At 35.9% G+C, this 17,368-nt stretch overlaps 3 protein-coding genes across 4 annotated transcripts; 2 read left to right on the plus strand and 1 right to left on the minus strand.

Annotated features, from left to right (window-relative positions):
- The first annotated feature begins 798 nt into the window (after positions 1-798).
- HK1 (histidine kinase 1) lies at positions 799-7,942 on the plus strand. The gene is given in 15 exon segments (XM_022289662.2): positions 799-2,171; positions 2,538-2,780; positions 2,862-3,659; positions 3,740-3,987; positions 4,203-4,362; positions 4,443-4,569; positions 4,640-4,729; positions 4,834-5,025; positions 5,140-5,209; positions 5,391-5,433; positions 5,580-5,648; positions 5,650-5,721; positions 5,977-6,675; positions 6,677-7,069; positions 7,282-7,942. Coding segments are annotated over 15 exon segments (3,672 nt in total). The 5' UTR covers positions 799-1,919; the 3' UTR covers positions 7,498-7,942.
- Positions 7,943-8,861: 919 nt separating this feature from the next.
- Positions 8,862-11,768, plus strand: LOC111014881 (proteasome subunit alpha type-7). The gene is given in 4 exon segments (XM_022289742.2): positions 8,862-9,167; positions 9,331-9,673; positions 9,675-9,746; positions 11,484-11,768. Coding segments are annotated over 4 exon segments (750 nt in total). The 5' UTR covers positions 8,862-8,994; the 3' UTR covers positions 11,646-11,768.
- Positions 11,769-12,170: 402 nt separating this feature from the next.
- LOC111014759 (uncharacterized) lies at positions 12,171-14,316 on the minus strand. 2 transcript variants are annotated; one of them, XM_022289573.2, is made up of 5 exons: positions 14,180-14,316; positions 13,047-13,372; positions 12,876-12,933; positions 12,531-12,784; positions 12,171-12,374 (listed from the first exon to the last, which is right to left on the minus strand). In XM_022289573.2, exons 2-5 carry the CDS (start codon positions 13,227-13,229, stop codon positions 12,366-12,368), a joined length of 504 nt encoding a protein of 167 aa, XP_022145265.2. In that variant the 5' UTR covers positions 13,230-13,372; positions 14,180-14,316; the 3' UTR covers positions 12,171-12,365. The 2 variants fall into 2 exon arrangements, with proteins under 2 accessions (XP_022145265.2, XP_022145264.2); XM_022289572.2 differs by having other exon boundaries at positions 12,171-12,784.
- Between the last annotated feature and the right edge of the window lie 3,052 nt (positions 14,317-17,368).

Raw genomic sequence — 17,368 nt, forward strand, 5'->3', positions numbered from 1 at the left:
ATTTTAGACGTGGACTCGTCCTTCGTGTCAATACCAAACTCATAAATATATAGAAATATCGATTCACTCCTGTGTCAATATCAAATCAATGAATATATATGAAAATGTTATTAAAAAGTGTTGTTTTTTTATGAACCACACTAAGATTCACAACCAATTATAGTTATGCTTCATGAAGAAATAAAACAGAACACATTAACAACGGATCTTCACAAATTTTAGTTTTTTCATGGCATGCACAACACCGACTAGACTCTAGTCGGTAGAATCGATGAAACATTAGCTTACACTTGTTCATCAATGATGAGGATTTACCAAGACTACTAAATGAAGAGATGTTATCAACCTCCATCCACAAGGGTTGTGTTATAGCAACAATGGAAATTTAACACCCTGGTTTACGGACATTTGTTCTAGTGCTGCAAATAGTTGCAGTGACGTTGCTAGTTTTCTCTTGCAAATGGGGAATTCCACCCAAATTCAAAGATCAGCAGCAAACTGCCTGCAAAAATTTCCAACTGGGAAACTAAACAACAAAAAGAAAATGCCTACTCCTTCCAGTTCCAACAATTCTCACCTCTTATTCTTCTTCCCCAAAAGGATACATTTTCAGAAATCGAAATCCCACTTCTTCCCACTTCCATTTCCAAACCCTTCAAGGGTTTCTATATATATATTTTTCCCCCAAACGAATCGCCACAGATGCAGCCCATTGCCGACAGAATCGAGAGGAGCATCATTGCGCATTACAAAAAGGGGAAAATGTGAAGAAATCTGGATCATCTTAGGTAAAAAGTTGTTTGCCTCTTCTTTTTCTTTACTCCATTTTGATTCTAGGTTTCTTGAAGTCCTTCCCAAATATGAACCAATGGCGATACTTGAAGTTGAAGCATGGCGGTGCCATCCCCCATCTTTTTCTTAAAGTCAAAAGTTGTGTGGCAAATTGGCGCAGTTTTGGACCCTTCTTTTTAGTTTTTTATTATTGGTTTAAAGAGGAGATTGATAATCAGACACGTATTTTGTTGATATCCCAGAATCTTAAAAACCCCCCAACAGCTAATTGGGTTTCTAAGGGAGAAGAGAATTCCCCTTTTTGGGGCTCTACAGAATCATTTCAACAAATTATGTTCCCTTTCTCTTCATTGTTTATTTGAATGAAATCTGTGCTTCATCTTTTGGCTATTAGTTTCTATTTTCCCCAGCTTTTTGTGATCTGCAACTTATTGGGGTGTGAATTTGATATTCAACTGACTATTTAGTTCTTCAACTTTAATGAAAATGATTTAGTTCTTATACTTTTAAATTTATAATGATTTAGTCTTTAAACTTTTTAGGTAACAATTTAGTTTCTTTGTAAGAATTTAATCCTTATCATGTAAAAACTTATGAAATTAACAATATGAGACCAAACTTCACTATAAATTATAAGGACTAAATTGTTAAATAATAAAAATCGATACTTCATATTATAGAATTTTTTACGATAAGAATTAAATTGTTACAATTTAAAATATAAGGACTAAATTATTACATACTATAGTTTAGGACTAAATCGTTATTATATTAAAATTTAGAAACTATTCAGTTTAGGATTAAATTGTTACTTTATTAAAATTTAGATAGGGTGATTACACCAACCGAAGTGTTTTTTAACCAATTTAAAATATAGTAATGGGATAAAGGAGAAGATAAGTGACAGTGGAAGACTATGGGATGAGGAATAAAACCCACCACCTCCTTTGCCACTTTGGAAAAAAAGAAAACTCTGCCTTGAAAAAGTGGGAGGTGACATAGGGAGCAGTATATTTAAAAACCCTCCACCCAATTGCACACATTCTCTTCTTGACACATACACTCAGATTTACACCAAAACCAGACCCTTTCTGCAAAAATGTTTATTTTTTTATAGCTTAGTATTAATGGCAGAAGAGGATACCCCCTCTGAAAGTTCTGAATCTTCTTCTTCTTCAACTCTCATCTCTCCAATGTCAACTCCCTTGAGGAAGGTGTTTTGTAGGATTTCTGGCCTTGCAACTTCTCTGAGAAGAAACGCAGCCCCTCACAGCAGAAGAATCTTTCACAGAGATGTTGAACAGCAAGAGTTTCAATATGCAAGTTCTCATTGTCTCTCTTCTTACTACAGTGTCTTTGTTGCTCGCCTTGCCATAATGGTTAGTCTTCCTTTCCATAAATGATCTAAAACTCATTCAAGCTCAAAACTAATCTCCTCCACTAGTGAAATGATCTGATCAGTTATAATACAGTGTTTCTTCTCTCATCCACCTGTGATTCACTGCAGTTGTTTGGTTTTCCATTTATACAATCTTATGTATTGGACCCAACGAAAACTCTTACCTTCATTTATACATTTTTATAACTTTCTTCTGATTCTCACCTCTAACCCCAAAAGTCTGTAGATCACGATTCATAATTGGCTTCTAGTTTTACATATCAGTGCCTTTCAGCTTGATTATGATAAATCTTGACAGTGCACTACCACTGGTATTGGCAGTGATGATTAATTACATTACATGCAGGTGATGCTAGCTATTTTGATTGGGCTGCTGACAATACTCACGTGGCATTTCACAAAGAGCTATACAGCACAGTCACTGGACAGCTTAGCATACGGTCTACGCCACGAACTGCTGCAGCGCCCGATCCTACGGATGTGGGGTGTCTTGAATTCCACAGCTGAAATAACCACAGCTCAAGTTAAGCTCACAGAATATGTAATGAGGAAGTACAGCAAGCCTGCGAATCAAGCAGAGCAAGTTGAGGTTATTTGCTTATCCCTTGCCTGATTTCCTTCATACTTTTGGCTTTGAGATCATGTTTCAAATGTCTGTCCTTTTCTCTAGTTGTATGAATCAATGAGGGACGTGACGTGGGCGTTGTTTGCGAGTCGAAAAGCTCTTAATGCCATAACTATCAATTACAAGAATGGCTTTGTCCAGGCATTCCATCGAGATCATAGAAGCAACAATACGTTTTATATTTACTCCGATCTTGCAAACTATTCCATCAGTGCCACTCAATCGTATGATATCAATCGGTTGTCGTCAGGCGATGGGTGGTCAGACCCACCCATACATGGCAATGTTTCTGCAAAATGGTACCGGGAACCGCTTGATCCTGTTAGTGGTGAGAAGATCGGGAAAGCGAGGCAGATCCCACCGGAGGACTTGATTAATATTCCTGGCATTTCACAGGTGGCAGATGGTGTTGCCTCATGGCATGTCACTGTGAGCAAGTACATGGATACACCATTGCTTTCAGCGGCTCTTCCTGTTTCTGATGCTTCAAATGAAAGCATAGTTGCAGTGGTGGGCGTTACGACTGCACTTTATAGCGTGGGCCAACTGATGAAGGAGCTTGTTGAGTTCCATAGTGGACATATTTATCTAACCTCTCAAGAGGGCTACTTGCTTGCTACATCAGCAAATGCTCCCCTGTTAACAAATACGTCAAGAGGTCCAAAGCTTATGATGGCTGCTGATTCTCAGGATGACGTGATTCGACTAGGAGCCGAGTGGTTACAGAAAACCTCTGGAAACAATTTTCCTCCAGGTCATGAGGTCCATGAAGAGAATGTCAAGCTTGGCGATCAGCAATATTACATTGACTCATTTTTTCTTAATCTGAAGAGGCTTCCTATTGTAAGTTTCATCCATCTATCAATCGACTAACTTCTGGTCGAATATTTACGTATGCTGAACTTTGTTTTGGTATTTTGTAGGTGGGGGTTGTCATCATTCCTAGACAATACATAATGGGAAAGGTAGATGAGAGAGCTTTCAAAACATTGGTTATACTGATTTCTGCATCCTTATGCATCTTAATTATTGGATGTCTATGCATTTTGATTCTGACAAAAGGAGTATCTAAGGAAATGAAACTAAGAGCAGAACTAATAAGCCATCTCGATGCAAGAAGAAGGGCAGAGGCATCTAGTAATTACAAGAGTCAGTTTCTTGCAAATATGAGGTGAGTTGATTTAAAACGATGGAAAAGTGTCCTAATGACCTTAATGTATAGCACAATGAGGCGTTTGTCTCGCTCATATGTGTCAAGAACAATGTTGAAGGGCTAGAGAGAGCGAGATTTTGTACTCACAATCACTTAAGTTTGACCCAGAGATATATGTTATATCCAAAGTTTGTGCTTCACTGACAATTGCTTGCCGCCTCATGGTATTGCAGTCATGAGCTGAGGACGCCGATGGCTGCAGTAATCGGACTGCTGGACATTCTTATGTGTGACGACTGTCTCAATAACGAACAATTTGCGACTGTTACTCAGATTAGAAAATGCTCGACAGCTCTACTCCGACTTCTCAACAACATTCTAGATCTAAGCAAGGTAATACAAACTTGCTTCGTTGATTCTACTATGGTGCGAAAGATCGTAGCCTAATTATTATTATTTCAATAATCTCACAGGTTGAATCCGGAAAGCTGGTTTTGGAAGATGCAGAGTTTGATCTGGGACGAGAACTTGAAGGGCTTGTCGATATGTTCTCTGTGCAATGCATTAACCACAATGTGGAGACTGTGTTGGATCTCTCTGGTATGATTAATAAGCACTAGCCAAATTGATACAATTTGTGCAATGCTAATATATGGTACTCTTCTTTTAGATGATATGCCAAAATTAGTCCGAGGAGACTCAGGTCGAGTTGTACAAATATTCACGAATTTGATCAACAATTCTATAAAATTCACAACTGGTAAGTGTGTTCCTTTTATTATTATCAGTGTTGCTAATCACAATTGCAACGTTGTTGTGTTCTAAAGAACCATACTTGGATTGACTGTTTCAAATGTCTTGCAGCTGGTCACATCATTCTTCGAGGGTGGTGCGAGACCTCTAATACTCTTAACGAAACAGGGAAGTTTTGTATTGATCAGAAGAAATCACGGTTTCCTAATCGGACAAAGATGAAACATGGAGACCCTACAAAGAATGCCTGCAAGAAAGATAAAAAAATGACCTTGTGGTTTGAACTTGATGACACTGGCTGTGGTATGTCAAAAGCCAATCAGAGAAATACTTGATAAGAAAACAAATTATGGAGAGAGAGACAATGTTTTCTCCTTGCTTTCTAGATGCTAAGAAAACTTTCTCCTCATTGTATAGGGATTGATCCAAGCAAATGGGAGTCTGTTTTTGAAAGCTTTGAGCAAGCCGATCCCTCAACAACCCGAACGTAAGTAATTAGAAACTACTTCCCCTATTCACAAATGATCAAATATAATAGACGAGATGTAAGTTTTAACTCCTAAATATGCTGTCTAGCATAGTTACAGTTCATACTTCAGCCATCACAACGAAAAAGAAAATTTTACATATCCCGTGATTCATAATTCTAAATATGTTTCATTTTTCAGGCACGGTGGTACGGGTCTTGGACTATGCATCGTACGCACCTTGGTGAGTTTGTCTGCACTGACCTTTCATCATAAATGAGATGAAAATCCATCAAAATTGTTGTTTCTTGCCTTTAGATCATCAGGTACATAACATATTGGAGTAAGAGTTTTTCCAACTGCGTCTAATGAATATGATGCTCATAATAGGTTCACAAGATGGGTGGAGAAATCAAGGTTGTAAAGAAGAACGGCCCGGGAACTTTAATGCGACTTTATTTTGGTTCTCAGCACGCCTGTAGATTCCATGGATCATCACTGTCAACTTGATTTTGCGAAACATAATGCAGTGGTGAGTGAAGAAATTTAATCAGAATTGAGTGATAAATATAAATTTTGGCAGTTAAACCTTCCGAGAACAATCAGTATGGAGCTATTTTCAAAAGCAGTTCTCTTTTCAAGAACAGAAAGTAAAAATGAAAACATGCTTTAGCAACTCAAAACGATTTTTTCTCTTGTTTTTGTGTGGTTTATTTTCAGACGTGTCTCATTTCTTAAAACAACAATCACATGCTTGTAAATATTGATGTTTTGTGTGCAAATTCAGGTACTGCTTGCGCTCCGTGGCAACATGAGTCGATTAATCACATCGCAGTGGCTTTGTAAAATCAGACTGCGCACTTTAGAAGCCTCAGAGTGGAATGAATTGACACTAATTCTTCAGGAACTCTTTCATGCTAGAAGTTCAGAAACTAAAAAGGGATTTAGTCCACAGGATCCACTAGGTGAACCGTTACGAGCGGAGTTAATGAGAATTAAAGATATGAAAAGCCAAATATTCATCATCGTCGCCGATATAGGGATACTCGACTTGAGCACAGATATCTGGAAGGACCAACTTTACTTCCTCGACAAGTACTCTGGAAAAGCAAAATTTGCGTGGATGTTAAACCACGATACGCCCAATGCCATAAAGATGGAGCTCCGGGGAAAAGGGCACATTATAATGAACAATAAATCACTTTACAAAGCAAAAATTGTTCATATTATGGAAGCTGTTATGAAGGACAGAAATGTTGAATTGCAGAAGAAAAATGCTCTAAGAACTGCATCAAAAGAAGGGGACTATCACGAATGTCTTGAAATTGATTCCACTCAGTTTGAAACTGCAAGCTCTGATGATTCTGATGTATATGAACTTGGTAATTCCAACTCCAAGTTCGCAAAATTTCAAGTCCGAGATGACCATGAAGAAGAAACAATGGCGACAAAACCATGTCAGTCGCTATTTCCACCTGTTAACGATAGCTTTGGTTGAGTTAACTCGTGTAAACTCGAGCGAGAGTAACATGAAAACCAGTGATCTCAGTGACGCGAGGCGAAACTCAACAAAGCCTCATTGTGAAAGTTCCGAATCTGATGGACAGAACTTGGGATGCAACTATCCTAAGAGCCAAGGAGAATCACATTCTAAGAACGTCCATGGTCAGAAATCTCTTGAAGGGCTACGCATTTTGCTTGCAGAAGATACACCGGTTCTACAAAGAGTAACGACCATAATGCTTGAAAAGATGGGAGCCGCAGTCATTACGGCAGGAGACGGGTTGCAGGCTGTAGAAGCTCTGAGTGCCATGCTCAGTGATGAAGAGCAAAGAAGGGAATGTCCCACAAGATATGATTTGATATTGATGGATTGCCAAGTAAGTACCAAAACTGAGATGATATTGTCTTTGCACTTTAGTGTTGCTTTGATTGATAGATAGTGTACCTAAATCAATCCCAGATGAACGTCTAACTTCCATTCAGGTAACATCGTCATTGATAGTAAAAAATGAATCGAAGCAAAAAGATTTTGATGATCTCAATTCATATACTTAGGAAGCTTGTGAACTTTTCTTCTTTTCCAAAACAGATGCCGAAGATGGACGGGTATGAAGCAACAAAAGCAATTAGAAAGCTAGAAGCAGGAACGAGGCTTCATGTTCCGATTGTAGCGTTGACAGCCCACGCAATGTCGTCGGACGAAGCCAAATGCTTGGAGGTGGGAATGGATGCATACCTAACAAAGCCAATTGACTATAAGCTGATGGTATCCACCATACTTTCACTCACTAAAAGAAGAGTCTAGCTTCCCCAGTAAAGCTTACTTTCGGTTTTCGGTGTTTCGGTTTTGCAAATCAAAACGAAGTCACTTCCTAACTGAACAACAGTAGAAGAAGAAGGCCTTTAAGGGTCCAAAGGCGTTGTATAGTCACGAGCACCCGAGCAGGCAGCTTTAATGTGCAAGAGTGCCCATTTGGACGAGGAATTTGCGGGGAGGATGCAGATTCTATGTTTGATGGTTAGCAGTTAAGAGTGTAAATTTGGTACCAGAAGTTTTTGTATATTTTGTTGTGGGGGAGATGAAAGGGAGGTAAAGTTTTCCCACTTTTTGTAATTAGTCGTAGTGAGATAACAAAGCCAGTAATGATGTAAAGAAAGACCATCCTAACAATAAGAAGAGGGGAAATAAGCTCCTCTTTATAATCGTTTTCAGTGAAGCACTTAAAAAATTTGGGTGTTTTTTTTGTTCACCACATTGGGGATCTCACAAAAGTAAGAAAATATGAACATATGAACTTTAAGTAAAAAAACTTATGGAAATAATCACTAACAAAGAGAGAGAATTCAAAAGAAGAGGAAAAGAAGATGACACAACTAGTGGTGGATGAAAAATACAGTATATATGAAAAAGCTTTAAGTTTTTAATAACATCCCGACTTCTTCTTCTTTGTTTTTGTTTTGTATTTAATCATATATTTTATTAATTTGAACATAATTCAACAGTCAACATTAACATTCTTGGAGTTGTGGTAACTCTATTTATTCAAAATCATCCTACTAAGTAATTTTTAAACAGTATATGGTAAGCACGCAAATAAATATTTTCGAGTTAACAATATACCTAGATTGAAATTAAAACTAAATCTAAACTATAAGAACCAAATTAATCACTACAACGACTAGATTGAAACTTTTAAATCTTAAACTACGAGAATAAAAAACTTCTTCCAAACCAAGGTTTTAAAAGTCGATGTCGATGGAAATGTCGAGGTCTCAATTTCATGGAAATATCGATATCGATGGATATTTTTGTAAAAATTAGAAAAATTAAAAAAATCGTAAAAAATATTTAAATGAACAAATAAACATTTTCCTATTTCTACATTAGTTAAAAATAATTAATCTTAATATATTACATATATATTAATGATATTTTGTTGATATTTTTCTTATTTTGTCGATTTTCTTGTACTATAATAGAAATGTTGATTTACCATGAAAACATGAATATGTTGATGGAAATGTCGACATATATTTAAAAAGTTTGGAATCTAAACTACCATCAAAGTTTTAATTTTTAATTTAACCTAAATTTAGGGACTAATCAACCCAATCTCCAAAATTTTAATTCAAAAGTAAAAAAACAATATTTGCTTGTTAAGAAAGAAAAAGAGAGATATTTCTCCAAAAGCGCAGCTACGAGCTAACAACTTGTTCTTCAAGTTCCAAAATTTTCTTCATTTCGCTCTGTAAACTCACACCGAAAGAGGGAGATCAGAAGCAGAGTAAAGAGTGAAGGAAGATGGCGAGGTACGATAGGGCCATTACAGTGTTCTCCCCGGACGGCCATCTCTTTCAAGTAGAATACGCTCTCGAGGCCGTCCGCAAGGGCAATGCCGCCGTCGGCGTTCGCGGTTCCGACACCATCGTTCTCGGCGTCGAGAAGAAATCCACCCCCAAGCTCCAAGATTCCAGGTCCCCCCCCCCCCTCTCTCTCTCTCTCTTTGAATCGATTCTCCATCAAGGTTGTTGATATCAGGATATGGGTTTTGGTAGACATTCGAATTGGGTTTCATTTGACCTAGTTTTAGGTTGCAATTGCGATTGTGGTGTATCATCTTTATTGCACTGTTTGCAGATCAGTTCGGAAGATTGTGAATCTTGATGATCATATTGCACTTGCTTGTGCTGGGCTCAAAGCAGATGCACGAGTTCTGATCAACAGGGCTCGTGTTGAGTGCCAAAGTCACAGGCTTACAGTTGAGGATCCGGTGACCGTTGAGTACATAACGCGGTACATTGCAAGGCTTCAGCAGAAGTACACACAGAGTGGTGGAGTGAGGCCATTTGGGCTTTCCACCTTGATTATTGGGTTTGATCCCTACACTGGTGCTCCATCCTTGTATCAGACAGATCCTTCTGGGACATTTTCGTCTTGGAAAGCGAATGCCACCGGGAGAAATTCGAATTCGATAAGGGAATTTTCTAGAGAAGAACTATAAGGAGACTTCAGGGCAAGAAACTGTGAAGCTTGCTATCCGTGCATTACTTGAGGCAAGTTGTTATAGCATTAGCATATTTGTTCCTCTTACTTTCTCCTTCAAGATTGACTTTCATTTATTGATATTAACCTACTCTATTCCTTATTAAGCTACCTATACAATATTAAATTTATCATAATCCATATAATCCATAAATGTAGACTTTTTGGTTGATTGGTGACTTAACATGGTGTCAGAGAAGTGTTGTCGAACCTCTTGTAATGTCATGTCCTCTCCAGCCCATGACTAAGGGGTGTTAAGGTATCTATAAAAAATTCAATTTACCATAACCTATAAGCCTAAGCCCTTAGGTTGATTGATGATTTAACAAACTGAAGGTTTGCATGTAATGTTTACTTGGATAATAGAACCTTTGATGGTGTCTGAACTCTGAGTAATTGTTGGATTATGACTAGTAATGGGTGTTTGATATTTCTTGATTGGAACTTGGAATTACCATTTCTGTGTTCATGATTTTTGCCTCCAATTATTGGACATAGTTTTCTTGTTTGCATGAAGTGTGTGGTGAGATGATGGGTTTGGAAATGGCTGATACTCGATTATATGAGACTTTGACAATTTGCACGATTCTGATAGAGTTTTCTATCAAGAACAACTTTAATAACACGAGACAAATCAACTAAAGGATGACCTATTCGAGAGGGTCATCTAACTCTCCACACTTCTTTAATAAAACACACCAAAATACACAAGATAATCCAGTCTGTACCAAACCAAAACAAACATAATAAAGAAACACCAACAAAAACCATAAAACTACCCAAGGAAGTTGTAACTTCACCAGTACAAAGAAACCAAATAAAACAGTAAAACAGTTAACTCGAAACATGGCTACCCTCCACAATTCCCCTTTTGCCCTTCCTTACATAAACCTTTCTAATTGGAGGTCTAACATATTTGAATTCTATAAAAACTAATTAATTTGCCATTGAAGTATGTGTACACAAGAAAATGAGTTGTGGTTGTATTATATCTAATGCTCAATGATAGCATATAGCTAGCATGCTGTTATGTAGTCCCTGAAATGGTTGGGCTTGTTCTCTTTTTTTTTTATTATTATTTTTTTTTTTTGGTGGTCCTCTGTGTTTCCCTCTATCTTAAGTCAGTCAGTCAAGACTTTGGCTATTAGTGCATACCTAACTGGTTATTCCTTACCCTAGAGACCAATTTCGTTATTCAGCATCAAAATTGTAATAGTAAGAAAATATTCCACTAATAGGTTGCACGAGTTATTCTCCTTCTCCATTGGTTGTATTCTTGATCTTTCCCTTGGAAGTTTGCTCTTTGCTAAGAGGGTCTAAAACATGAGGAGACAATTCGAAAAGTTGTTTTGAACAATTCAGGAAGGTTTTGGAAAAGTGGGTCTTGTGAGAACACACCAGGAAAAAAAAGTCCATTTTTAAAAATTAGTTATCTAAACATGTTTTGAAGGAGTTTTTGTGGTAGGAAATTGAAAACTATTTCAGAAAGAATTTCCAAACTACTGGAAAGGCCAAAATAGGTATAACATTATAACCATTGCTTAGTCTTGATGTCTTCCGGGTTCACTCCGTTGATTCTTGATAAATCAGGCTACCTGCCCTTAAAATATTGGTCATTTGAGTTAACATATCTGATTTTACATTTGCCCTTGATGTACCAAATGTGTGAGCTGGGTGCATTTCTTGAATGTTTTTCTATGGTAATAATTAGTGACTTACTTGCATGGACTCCTGAACTCAATTTGTAGGTTGTTGAGAGTGGAGGAAAGAACATAGAGGTTGCTGTGATGACAAAGGAACATGGTTTGAAACAATTGGACGAGGCTGAAATCGATGCAATTGTCGCTGAGATTGAATCGGAAAAAGCAGCTGCAGAGGCTGCGAAGAAGGCCCCGCCAAAAGAACCATGATCATTTCTCTCCTCTTGTCCCTGCATCTGTCTCATTAAGTTTAATCTTGTGAGAATCTGATATAGTGATATGCTATATATAACTTATGGTTTTAGGGAATGAGACGTGAAAGTTTTATTTTCATCATCTTCTTCCAGGTCCTTTAGAATTTCGAAAACAGATACCAGCAAAACTAAGCCAATGTGACACATTTTCTCTCAATTAGTTGCTTGGGAGCATCTACAATGATTCTATTTCTCCTTATTAAACATAAAAAATGGACTAATTACAGTAACTATGCACTTGAATCGCCAGCATAGACAACGGTAATTGGCATATACTTCGTGAGTTCGAATTCCCTCTCCAAAAAACTTATTATATGCACTTGAATGAACCCTATTAGTGTAGAATGTGGGGAAAATGCACCGATGATCTTCATTTCTATAAATAAGGCCTAAATCATATTTACCAAAGTGAGTATAGTTCAACGGTAATTGAGACTAAACCATATTTGATCATTATCTCAATTTATGTTTGTTTCTCATGTCGCACTAAAAATCATGTTTATTTGATGAGCACTAAAAATCATGTTTATTTGATGAGAACTATATGATCAAGATTATGTTTTGTACATTGACTCAAAAGTTAGATGGTTGGTCTTGACTCTGCAAACTGGGTGCCAATGGGAGTAAAAAATCATGTTGCCCTTGCATTTGCCTGCAGTCGAATTTGAACTTCCAGCTACATCACCTAATGAACATCAAAAATTGCCTCGTAAGATCTAATAGAACTTTCACAGGAGCGAAATGGAAAAGAAGTTTCCATAAATTTATTTTGAAACAATTGAAACTATCGAGGGATGGTATATCAAACGTTCCTTTGCAGCCAGTTACAGCACTTGTCTACCTTGAGAGAGAGGAAGGTCTCTCTGACATTTGGTTCCTTGAACAGTACCAAAGCTCCAAAATAAATATCTTCTTCAAGTCCATGCATTTTAGCAATTTCATCCAATCTTTTAATACAATCTGCTATTGTATACGTTGCATCCTCGCCTGATTTCTTCCCTGCCATTGTATATGTTGCATCATCTCCTGACTTCCTCCCTCTTTTACGACTATTTGATGAATTAGGTTTAGTAGGTTGACTCGTTTCTTGACCACCTGCAAATTGATCAACTTCATTGAGTTTAGTAGGTTGACTCGACAAAAATGCTCGAGTTTGAGTTTGAAATCAGTCGAGTGATCAACTTACCATCAGAATTGGAGAAAATTCTGCATAAATCTTCGTACGTTAGATAAAGATTCTCCTCCTTTTGGACAAATAAGCCATCACAACAATACAGAGTTTAGAGTTGAACATAGTACGATATATTCGACCCACAGTTCCTCTGTGGCCTACAACTATCACAATAAAATCTGATACCTCTATAAATCTGGCATCGTCTGTGGCCACTGTGGCCACAATAATCCCAGTACTTTCATGCCACGAGAAGTCATCCCGATCGAATATCGACTTCACAATGAGGTACTGCTTTCTCATAACAGCATATTGGTGCTTCAATTGTTCTTCATCCCACATCAAATTTTGATCTCGAGCAGAACTCATCACATATAAACCCCCATTCCAATTCTTTCCTTCCTCGCTGAACTTGTTCAATTATCAATTCCACAAGTATCTTGGCGATGTTTGATGTCCACATTAGGTCAGTCATTTCGTTATTCCTAAAGAAATTACGTGACGAGCATCCACTGCACATAACAAAAATCAACAAACAAGTACTCTGAATATAGACATAGTTCTCTTATTATATAAATTAGGCGTCTTGAACATGGAAGCAAAAAGGTAGCCAGTAATCCAATCTTCGAAGTAAAAGGGTAGTCAGTAATCCAATCTTCAAACCACTTTCAATTGCATATCCTACCATCAATCCCAAACACACTCTCTCTAACTACTACTTTGTGTATATTACATAGTTATAAATTAGGTGTTTGGAAGTAAAACGGTAATCTTCAAATCACTTGCTATATGCAATTACAAACAGCAAACAGCAAACAGTGGTTATATAAAATGGACCGTACTCAGTGATTTTTATGAGTGCTGTATACTCCTAAGTACTTTTTTTCTACAAGTTTTTGTATTTCCTGGATCAAATAGAAAGAAATGGAAGTCGACAATTTCCTAAAAACAAAAAGAATACAGTCCAACAATTAATTCTGACTCACCAACCTTAACCTACAATTATATAAAGCTATCAATAGACTCAACATTCAACGGAAACATAAAAATGGCAATGGAAATTCATAAATAGTTATATGTATTCTGCTTCCTCAAATTACCCCAATACCAGCAATATCGCAAATAGGCCGTGAAAGTGATTAGAGAGAACTCGTAGAAACAATCTCAAATGGCGATTAATGTTCAATTAGGGCAACAAAAATGCATTAGTTCCAGTAGATGATGGATCGATTAGGCCGATATGAAGTGAATAATGGGGGATTAACATAAAACTATCGGATTCGAAACCTAAATCATCAGAAAAAAAGAAAGAAACTCACCTCTCCGAAGTCATTCCTTCCAGCGGGGATTGATCCAACAAACAGAGTAAATGTTATCATTTGAAGAAACAGAAACCTATTATAATTTTTTTTTGTTCAAAAAAAGAAAAAGAAACCTATTATAATTTTTTTTTTTTAGTATTCCTTCTAAATATCCAGTATACACGTCGACGTTTCCATAAATTTGACATCGACCTCAAAGGTAAATCCACGTTTCCATGATAAAATATGAAAATATCACCAAAATCTCACTAATATATACATAATATTAATATTAATTATTTTTTAACTAATTTAGAAATAGTAAAATATTTATTGGTTAATTTAAATATTTTATACAATTTTTAAATTTTTCTAACTCTTTTTCTTGATTCATATTTTAACGCATCTCATTAATCCATCCAATTTTAATAAATTAAACGTATAGAGATTCTACTCTTTTATCTCTTCACTATTTTTGAATTTTATATTTAAAATTTTAAAATGCAAATTACATTAAGGGATACGTTTTTTTATGAATGTACTATGTACTATTTAATATTTTTTTTACAATTAAGGGATAATAATAGTTCTACATCTTATTCCCATTACAATTTTAAATAGTTGTAGTAAAAAGCATCAATACTTTTTTTTTTATTATAATCCAAGAAATATTTTAGTAAATATTGCATTCAAATTCCTATTGATTTTCACAAACCAACAAAGTAGGGTTGTCAAAATGAAAATGGGACTAAATTTTACAAATATATAGAAAATTAAGTATGAACATAAACCACCCACAATAATTATATTCTAAACTTTTATTGGAGAATATCTGGTGAACAGAGGAAGGGAGAAAATTGCATGAACTACCCATTTTCCTACTCAAATAAAAAGAACACCCAATTACTTATTTGGTAATTGGTACTGAACGAAATAATTGAAAATAACATTAAAATATATTTTTATTGACCAATTAAAATTGCCTCTTAGGATCTATAATTGCCTAAAATGGTCAAGATACGTACTTTATTTAACCTTTTGAGTAACAGTTCAGACGAACTTATGAAAATAAAACATTATTGCATAGAAAACGTAAAACAACACTCACAAAATGAAAAAGAAGTTTCCATAAATTTGAAATCCATTGAAGTAGGGGTATTAGCAGTTTCTTTGCAACCAGTTGTAGCGCTTGTTTGGCTTAAGACGGAGGAAGGTCTCTCTGTCATTTGGTTCATTGAACAGTTTCAAAGCTTCAAAATAAACATCTTCTTCAAGCCCATGCATTTCATCCAATCCTTTAATACAATCTGCTATTGTATATGTTGCATCCTTGTTTGACTCTCGTTCTCTTTTGTGACTATTTGATGAATTAGGTTTGGTAGGTTGACTCGTTTTTTGACCATTTGCAAAGTGACCCATCCCTTCATTGGTTTAGTAGGTCGGCTCTATAGGAATACTCGAGTTTGAAATCACAGTCAGATCAGTGATCAACTTACCATCAGAATTGGAGAAAATTATGCATAACTCTTCATATGTTGGACAAATCACTAATCTCTGCTTTTTGACAAATAAGTCACCCCAATAATAAAGAGTTTCAGAGAGAGATAACTTCTTCACAGCTATCACAATAATATGAGTTTTAGAGAAAAAAGAACATACCCTAACATATGTGGCCGTACTCTCATCTGTGGTCGCAATAACATACCCTAACATATGTGGCCGTACTCTCATCTGTGGTCACAATAACCCAGTACTTCCACGCCATGAGAAGTCGTCCCGATAGAATATCGACTTCACAATCAAGTATTGCTTTCTCATAACAGCATATGGGTTCTTCAGTTGTTCTACATTCCATTCCATTTTTGTTTTCCTACAGAACTCATTGCATATAAGCCTCCATTCCAACTCTTTCCTTCCTTTCTGCAGTTGTTCACTTATCAAATTCACAAGTTTCTTGGCGAGTATTGATGTCCACCGTTGGTCACTCATCTTCAAATCCATAAAAACATTAGGAAAAAAAAAAAAAAAAAAGAAGTTGAACGGTAGTGTGTGTTTGGTAGTGATTTTGACAGGACCGAAATTGCTTTACTTTTTCTATCAAATCCAATTTCCTTCCAATTGATCATGTTTGACAGGCAAATTAAAATTTTGATTTTGGAAAATCAATTATAATTAAATCTATTCTTTCAAAATCACCTTGTTCTACCATCACTTCCAAACACACTCATAATCTAACCTTTGCTGATAAAATAGAAAGAAATGGAAGTCGACAATTTTCCGAGAAACAATTAACTGTAACTCATCAACACCTAACCTATAATTAATATAAACCTATCAATAAACTCAACATTGAAACGCAGACATGAAGATGGCAATGGAAATTCATAAATAGTTATGTATTATGCTTCCTCAAATTACCCAAACACCAACAATATCGCAAATAGGCCATGAAAGTGATTAGAAATTAAACAATCTCAAATGGTGATTAATGTTGAATTAGGTTAGATGATGGATTGATTAAGCCAATACGATGCATGTGAATAATGGGGGATCATTGAAAACCTAAATGGGCAGAAACAAGAAACAAATTTACCTTTTCCAAGTCCTTCCTTGGTTGAACAAACAGAATAAATTTTATAATTCCAACAAACAGAAACCTATTATATATAAATCTTACTTTTAGATTTACTTTTAATTTTTTATTTTTTACTTTTTAACTTTAACCTATCTTATTAATCCGTCCTATCTTTAATAAATTAAGTCAACCGAAATTATGGATGGAGATAGATTTATTTATTTACTTAAAATTGTTTTTAATCAACTAAATTTAAGAGATTAGTTTCAAAACACAGCAGGGTTAGTTGCATCCTTAAAATGCTAATTGAGCATTACAACCACAATTCACTTTCCATTAGTTTATTTTTGGTTTGAGTTTGCAAACAAAAATTTGGAACTTGAAGAACAATTTGTTAGCTCTTAGCTAGGTGCATTTTTCTTTCTGTTTCTTTGTATTTGAAAATACGGTGCAAAATATTTGAAAATAACATTAAAATATATTTTTATTGACTAATCAAAATTGCCTCCTAGGATCTATAATGGCCTCAAAATGTCCAATATACACATCTTATTCACTCTCAAAATGGAAAAGAAATTTGCATAAATGTGAAATCCCTTGAAACGGTGAGGGTGTATATCAACAGCTCCTCT

This window comes from Momordica charantia, assembly GCF_013281855.1.
Source record: "Momordica charantia cultivar OHB3-1 chromosome 10 unlocalized genomic scaffold, Mcharantia_2.0 BLBB01000010.1, whole genome shotgun sequence".
Classification (NCBI taxonomy): Eukaryota; Viridiplantae; Streptophyta; class Magnoliopsida; order Cucurbitales; family Cucurbitaceae; genus Momordica; species Momordica charantia.